Below are 9,107 nucleotides of genomic sequence, written 5' to 3'. Positions count from 1 at the left end.
CGTTAAAGATGGACTAGTTATGAAATGGTGGCATGACTGACATTTTGGTACTGCAGTAACAAGTAAACACTTTTGTTTTGCACATACAGTGCTCCCTTGATTATCAGAACTACTGTATTTTGAACAATAGAAATGACTGTTCTATTAGAGTATTTTGTCAAAGATGTGTGTTCTATTAGAATATTTGAACAGGGCTCTATATGAATGAATGGACTTTAATTACCCAAACATTTTAATTATCATCAACATGTTTTGGTCCTAAGGGGGTCAGATAATCAAGGTAGCACTGTAACAGATTTTAGAGGCTTGTGTTGGTAATTACTATATTTTAATTTATGGTGTAGTGAAACCTCATTTGCCATGTCATAAGACCACCTTATTATAATGGCCATACCAGGTCTCAAACATATCTAAGGTGCTCTTCCAGTGTATAGTGATCTCATTAATAAGACCATGTAAGCACCGACTAGATGTAGCCATCTGGAGGTCACAATAAAAACAGTAATAATATTTCCCAGCCGTTTGCTCTTAAAATCTAAGGGCCATGAACCTTATTATAGACAACTGTGTTTTTAAGCAGTTATGTAGTAGATCATTGTAACTCTACGGGAGTGAAAAGGCCTTGACTGAAGTGCATAGTATCTGGTAGCTAAGATCAAGATGCCTGTTGCCTTTAAATCAATGCTTGAATAAATGGAACATTTTTATAATGAAAATAAGTATTAAACTACACTATTAACTTCATGTCTTGCTCAAGGTGATGTGTAACTATAAGCTTTAGTATATCCAACAGAGTTGATTACTGCACATGACTGAAATTTAGCGGTTGAAATATGGCATAGGCTGGTAATTCAAGTGTCTGTCAGTACTGCTGTACTATAGGACTACAAAGTCTCATGTGCAAGTGGGAAGCTGTAGCCAAGGCATAATGTTAGGCTTTTATAAAATGTGTAGCAAAAGGACATTTTCATAATGTAGGTGATTGATGGTCAAAGGTTGAAGCTGCATAATTGGCTCATCACAGACCTAATTGCATGAGACATCCACTTAATTTCCCTCACAGCTTTGCAATATATATAATTAGTTCTTTAAAGTGCATTCACACAAGGTCTTGCAGTTACTTATCACCACATGACAAGACCTTTTTTAAATGTGTATTTGGTTACCTCAAGTGTGACCTAAAATAACCCAAGATTCGACAAGAAAATACCCTAATACTCTCTAATAAAGCAGTCAGTAGGTTTCCTTGTAATAAATTTCAGTCAGCAGAATAACTACACATTTTGCACATCTAGTCTGTTAGTGAAACACCTAACAGTTCTGGAAGATTGTTTAGGTCTACAATCAGAATAGCATGCAACTGCAGCTTGCTGAGCATTCAGTGCTTGATTGACTACATAGTCACTGCTCCGGTTCTTGTTCAACAGTTTTATAATACCCATCCCTGTATATATATACATCCAATATATTAGTATTCTACAGGTGATAATAATATTAATTAGAGATTCAACAGTACTGGTAATTATCGTCATGATGCATAGAAAAAAAAACAGCCCCAATCTACTTTGTGACATGCAATATACCATCCAATATAGGGAGATGATCTACAGTAAATATCAATACAACTAATTTGTGTATTTGAATTTTTGAAAATCTATGGACACACATACTTATGGAAAGTGGAAGCACAATTAGCTGAACACCTGTATAGTATAGTGTTCACATTAATTATGGTCAAAAACAAGTGTGCCTGTGTGTGTGTGTGTGACAAAGTGATTCAAAAATTCAACCACTCTAATAGAGCAGTCATTTACATTAGAAAAGCTACATAAATGATCAGATAACAGGCTCTACAGTCAGTTTGTTAGTAATTATCAAAGTTGGGGGTGACTGTAACTAAGTTATGTAATAGATTACTTTTACAGTAGCTAGTAATATAGCTAGTTGCATCCCTTGTAACTATAGTAACTGTCTGACAGAGTTACAACAGTTACGGTTATGGTTTCTGTAACCATGCTTTACATGCATGCTACAGCCACATTAAGTATACACTTATTCTGTGTACATGTTTAGGTGACATGCATGTGGGAAATACAGAACACGTGCATTCACTTACTTGGCTACATATATCAAAGATTAGCTAGCATTCTGTACCCCAACATGGATCTGCATGTTGATTTTATCCCATGCAACCTTGTTACAGTAAAAGTAATTTAATCATGCACTTAATTATTATGCTACATGACCTTTGTTAATTGTGCTGGCTTATTAGTTAAGTTAGAAAGAGTATATTATATGATCATTTATATATATATATATCAGCACTTGTGCTGTAAAGCCTCAATAGATAAACTAATATCCATTTGGTTCCACATGCATGGGGTACTTTGAGATACATATACATGAAATTGACAAGGAGAAAACATCCTGACCACCTGGCAGACTCCTGTAATCGTTTGAGTGTTAACTGGATGGCTGCATGCAGGTTCGAGATAGATAGATAGATAAGATAGATAGATAGATAAGATAGATAGATAGATAGATAGATAGATAGATAGATAGATAGATAGATAGATAGCCAGTAATGTATTTATATAAGAATTCTAACATTTTTCAATGGCATCTCAACCAGCGATGTTAATCCTCTATAAATTTGTCCAGTCTTACAAAAAGAGTTGTGAAATCAAAATTTGCGGCCATGAAATGACTGCAATGATGTTGATCACGATCTACATCACTGTAGCCATTTCATGGCTGCCACCTTTGATTTCACAACTCTTTTTACCCAGGTTTTTTGAAGGCTGCACCCTTTTTACAGCTTGGCTGTTTTTGTGTGGGCAAGCTTATGTGGTCATTAGGTGAATGGGACTGAAACTATATTGCAGTGATTGTGGAATGTAGACATCATGCAGTTAGCTACAGTGACCTACGTTGGTCATAGCCCATAGTCACCGTATTACATGATGGTCACTGAACTTCTGCTGGTGGGGGTTAGCTGTACTCTATATACACACCAGTATCTTTAAGGTATCCGTATGCCAAAGTTTAACAGGGTATGTTTTGAAACAATAATTAACATGTACTGCGGTGTGTTGTTCTTGAACCATGCCAATTAGCTATTGCATGTACAATATTGATTCTAATTGATAGTTATAAAAGCAATGTTGAAAATCCATAATGTTCTTTCTTTGGTTAGTATACCAGGCATATGTACAGTAATATACATGCACCACTGCTGGTAGCTCTGTGTTGAGGGATCTTGCCTTATATCGTTATTATAAAACTTTGGAACTGAATCTTCAGCATAGCTAATAAGAGACTAAATTACAATATGTAGCCTATAAGTACAGACAAATATGGTAGTGTCTAATTGCTAGACTGAACTACTGGATTGGACTAACTACTAGACTAAATTTTACTTTTATAAAATCAATTTTGCTAGTAAAATGTGCATGATGAGTTTTCTTTAACCCAAGTTTTTCTACAAAGTCAGGACTACTCATGATCATAATAGCCTAGGTCTACTAAATGGGTCTGGTATGTGGGCACAAACTACACCCCATCACATAGCAGGTCTCCAGTAGTCCAGTCCATAGTATTATAGGGGGAGAGTATCCTGCTTCAGTATAGCCTTTACAAACGCGAATCTTGTGAAGTTATGATGCATTACCTATAGTTACCTTTAATGTGGTAGTTGGTCATGAGTAGGCTTTTGCTCAGCCTATTCAGTGTACTAAGCTACAAAGACTAGCTGTTATAGGCTGGCTTCAATAAGCAACCCAAAGGTATCATCAACACTTAAAGTGTTAAAGTGATATCCTAGAGAAACCAGTGCTTTACTGCAATATTTCATGCTGTCACATCATAACTGCACGATTCCACTACAGGTTATACTGAAGTAAGATACCCTCCACCCTATGAACTCTTGAGTCCAGGGATTAGACACCACAGTGAAAATGAATTTGATAGTATAATATCGTGCTTCAGTAGATCACTTCCAGTTATGTGTCCATTCAAAATATTGACGAGTTTGAGAAAAAGCAAAAGCAGAAGACTGCACTGACGAAGTATGAAAAGATGGTAATATAACTGGCACAAGCTATACTGGAAAAAAAAACTCTAGCTTTATATTCTATACCAAAGAACTTAATTAAAATAAATCCCATGTATATATGATATCAGAAAGCTAGTCATGTTTCTATCCAAACAAGTAGCTATACCTACAATATGTTTTTTTATGGATTCAACAGATTTAAGAAATCTAATGAATTTTTTTGTTTCCTTTTATGGATTCAGCAAATTTAAGGAGGTGACTGAGTTTTTGATAGGACAGCCCTTAAATGTGTTAATTGCAGCAAACACCCGAGAACTCTAAACTTAGACTTTTTAAAACACATTGTAGCTATAGTAAATCAATGTAATCCTCACTTGTACTTAGTAGAGTATGGCTAATTAAGTAATTACTTAATAAGTGTATCTCCTGGCCACTGATACAGGATATCAGTGGACCATCAGTGCTGCTCCAGCAGCATTGTAAAGTTTTTAAATAAATAAATAAAACCTGAAGAATACATACAAGGTGTACTGAACTACAATTTACCATAGTGATAATTGTGTATAGAATGTAATCTTTGATTGGCATGCCTGGCAACTCAGGTAACCTCACAATCAGCAACATGGCCTATCATGATATCAAGAGTATATAATGTGGGTAATTATATACTCTTGATGATATATAATCTGCTTTTGAACTCTAATAAATGCTGTTCGTACACAAATACCATACATGCGCCCTACCTACTCCTACAAAATTTTATAGGGTTGTTCATTCACAATGTAACATCAGTGTGTACGTATACACGTGCTGTAACTGGATTGCTGTTGTATATGGGAGGACATATAACGACTGCACACAATACTTTGGTATTGACATAACATCAGTTCTAGGATAATGTGTACATATGCTCATGAAAAATGTACATGTCTGCAAATTGTACACTAATTTTTTTCAAGCTTTGTAGTCCACATGAAAAATGATACAATCATCTTTAAGATACTGACATGTGCTTGTTACTTTATGGAGACGATCATTGGAAATGAAGTGACTGCTACTCCACACAGGGTATGAACTTTTCATGCCTTTTTGAATGACTCTATGACCTATATCAGAATAACTACCAGCTACTGAATGGTGTTCACTGTCAGCAATCTGGTTTAATAGTTTAACTTTGCATTTTCCTTTTAGTGGCCATCGCAGCTGATCATCATGAGGACCTTTCATAAGTAGAAGTCCCACTGACAAGTGAGTACTGCTACCATCTCCAAACCCAGCGACGTCGATGCTTAAACATATTTTGTACCCTTTGTGATGACTGTAGAATGAGTCACAGTACCAGCCAATTTGATCTTTTCTCTTCTTGCTGTAGTCTGACATCTTCACAACAACTGGAACAATCTGATCGCCTGACGTTAAATTTGCTGCTTCTTTCTTCATATAAGTAGGCCACAGATTTCTTTCTACTAGCAACGTTTTCTCATGTCGCTTGTATTCCATTTCATTAATTGCCTTTTCTAAAGTAGATGTGAGTTTGTCAATCCTCTCACTAGCAGCAGTCTTAACCTCGGTAATCTTCTCTTGTAGTGTGGTTTGTATATTTAGTGTTTGATCACTATTGGCAACTAGAGTGAAATCAATCTTGGTAAGATCTTGACGGAAGAGGGATAGCTGTTGCTTCAGATCTTCTTGAGTTACAGACAGGAGTTGCTTTGCACCGGTCAAGTCTTCCTGAGTATCTTTTAGTTCCTTTTTAGTAGCTGCAAGAGTATTTTCAGTCTCCAAAAGCCTCTGAGTGAGGTCACTGGTTGTCTTCTGTTGAGTAGAAACAACATAGAACAAGTGCTCATCTGCTTTCTCATTGTTGTGGTTGTCTAGGTCTTTACGGGCCATCTTTGCTTCACAACCAACTTCTTGGTATTTACAGCTGACAATCTCCAGTGGACAGGCTGTAGCATGCTTTTCTGCGTCCTCTCTAACAGGGGAACTGCCACACTTATTAGGACAAGGTACGGGAAATTTGGGACATTCTTCTTTGTGCTTGCCTTCAATTATTTGGTACTGGTTGACTGCTTTGCAATATTGACAGCTCACTACCCGGCACGTGCACTGCTCTCTAAGATGCCTGGCTAGTAGTCGTCGTTGCAAGGACATTCCACAGTTATTAGTGCATTTCTCCTCCACAAATTGGCAAGATTTTCCGATGTGGATGGTGATGCTGTTCATTTCTCCCTGCCAATGACACCCTGTGGTCTTGTTAGTACAGAATACACGAACACTCTTGACTGCTCGTTCAACCTGCTTGTTACGAAAAGTGACAAAGTCTTTCTGGCGACACATTGGGCAAGCCATCGTGGGAGTAACGGATTCCTTTGCATTCTCCAAACATGATTTGCAAAACGTGTGGCCACAACATTCGCTAAGAAAAGGCTCTCTACTGAGAAGATGGCATATGTTACATACCAGCGAATCCGAAGGATTGTTATCCACGAGCTGATAATCAAATCCACCTTTATCGCTGGGACTTGTTACCGACATCGCACCTACTACGTTGTTGATCTCGGATTTGATGATATCACGAGGTCAACCAAAAAATGATGGGTATTTTTATTGTTTTATAGTTAGCTATTATATAGCTATATCAGTGACGTAATTATAAATTACTCTTACTAACGTCACTGGCAAGCGAATTCGAACTGGACTTGCTATACATATTTTACTGTGTAGAAACTCTACAGAGCATGTATAAAGTGATTACTTAATACTAAATCTACATCTAAAATAAGTAACTATACAATAATTCTTTAAAGTCATTCAAAGATGGCTAGTTGACTATGTTTTCTGGGAGAATAGTTGAAGGCAAGAAGGAGAAAATGTAAGTTTTAATTATGGCATATGGTGTTCTAAAAGTAACGTTGAGAGTGACCCCTGGTGGATGTGGACATTGGAGTTAATGGACAATAATGAGATCATTAATTATCTTGTAAAAAAAGAATTAGCTTGAAGTAGGTACGACGTGAATCAAGAGAAGGCTAATTAAGTGTGTTAATCATAGCAGTAACAGTGTTTCTCATTCATTGTGTAACGTGCTGCAGTACGTTGTACCTTTTCTATTACAGAGATATCTACTTGTGAGTGAGGTGCCCATATTGGAGATGTATATTCAAAGATAAGTCTGACACAGGTTTTGTAACAGTTGGATTTAATTTGTCTTAAGCAGTAGTTGATATTTCTTCTAATAAAAGCTTGAGCAGCATTGGCCTTGGTACAGATGTCATGAATGTGATTTTTCCAGGTGAGATATTCATCGAAAATCACTCCTAAATACTTTGCATTAGAAACCTTCTGTAATAGGTAATTAGATATGCAATAACTATGTTTGATGGTGTGGTGTTAGTGAAATGCATACATTTGAATGGGTTGAATTCCATTTGCCACTTTTCAGCCCAGGTTTGTAGAGAGATTAGGTCATGTTGAAGAAGGACACAGTCCTCAGGAGTACGGATGGTAAAGTAGATTAGGATGTCATCTGCATTATAGTCTAATAGTGCAATGTAGATCTTGTATAATGTCGTTGATAAAGATAAGGAATAATAAGGGGACTAGCACTGTCCCTTGGGGCACTCCTGAGAGTATGGTAGAGGGTTTGCCGTTGTCACCATCAATAACTACTGTTTGAGTTTGTCCACATTAAAAACTTTAATCCAATCTAATAAAACATCCATTAATTCCATAGTGTGATAGTTTGAGATAAAGTCTTTCATGTGGAACTTTGTCAAAGGATTTAGAAAAGTCTAGAAACAATGCGTCAATTTGATCTCCAGAATTCAGTGCTTCAGAAAAATCATTAGCTACACCCAATAACTGAGTTTTACATGACCGTTTAGAGTGAAAGCCATGCTGGTTATCACATAAAACATTGTATTTGTTAAGGTGGGAAAAGATAGAGGTGTAAATTATATGTTCAAGTGTTTTACAACAAATACTAGTCAAGGAGATTGGTCGGTAATTTCCTGGGTCGTTTCTGGGTCCTTTTTTGTGAATTGGAACGATATTGGCTTTTTCCGAACTGATTTCTGCTGGAAAATAAAAGTAAGAAGAGGGCTGGCAGTGTCTTTTAGCAGTCTAGGTGGTATACTATCCGGTGCTGGTGCCTTGTGGACATCTAGATCTTCTAATAGTTTTTGTACTCCAAAAGGGTCAATGTTTAGTAAGGGAATATCTGGCATTGGGTCTCTGTCTATAGTAGGAAGTGAGGTTAAGTTCTCCTTAGTAAATACCAATGAAAAATAATTGTTTAGAACATCCGCTTTAGCTTTGCTATCTGTGTACGTGTGACCATGAGAACATAAGGTGTTAATACTAACTTGATTGTGTTTATTTTTAATAAATGACCAAAATATTTTGGTAGGTTTGTTGCGAGAGTTTAGTAGTGAGGAAAGATAATTGTTGTGAGAGCTTCAACACACACACACACACACACACACACACACACACACACACACACACACACACACACACACACACACACACACACACACACACACACACACACACACACACACACACACACACACACACACACACACACACACACACACACATTGTAGTTCTTTCTTCAAGTTATAATAACTTTCCCAATCTTTAGAAAGATTGGTGGAACGGGCAGTGATGTATCTACGTTGTTTTTGTCTTGATAGTATTCTAATTTGTTTTGTGATCCAAGGGGAGCGATGTTTATCAGATGTCTGCCTGTGTGGGATAAGTGCTAAGCATCTATCACACAGAGATTTATAGTTCTCCCAAAGAACATTGACCAGGGTGTCAAGGATATGTTCATTTAAGAAGTGGTCACTGAAAATTAAAGATGGTATCTCTTATTACATATGTAATCATGTAGCTAGTCATATGCACGCTGCATCAGTAAATATTTAATAAACAGACTGCATGAGAGCTGAGCGATATTATTGTCTCAGCAATAATATCGTGATACCTTGAAAGTATCAATGTCACGATATTTTGTTATTAACTACTGTGATACCATGCCTGTGAT

At 36.8% G+C, this 9,107-nt stretch overlaps 1 protein-coding gene across 1 annotated transcript; it reads right to left on the bottom strand.

Annotated features, from left to right (window-relative positions):
* Positions 1–5,008: 5,008 nt before the first annotated feature.
* LOC136264926 (TNF receptor-associated factor 3-like) lies at positions 5,009–6,592 on the bottom strand. Its single transcript, XM_066059692.1, has one exon. It carries the CDS (start codon positions 6,590–6,592, stop codon positions 5,009–5,011), a length of 1,584 nt encoding a protein of 527 aa, XP_065915764.1.
* Positions 6,593–9,107: the final 2,515 nt, after the last annotated feature.

This window comes from Dysidea avara, chromosome 8, assembly GCF_963678975.1.
Source record: "Dysidea avara chromosome 8, odDysAvar1.4, whole genome shotgun sequence".
Lineage (NCBI taxonomy): Eukaryota > Metazoa > Porifera > Demospongiae > Dictyoceratida > Dysideidae > Dysidea > Dysidea avara.
Note: the sequence above shows the minus strand (reverse complement) of the source record. Positions and strands in the feature narration are given on the sequence as shown.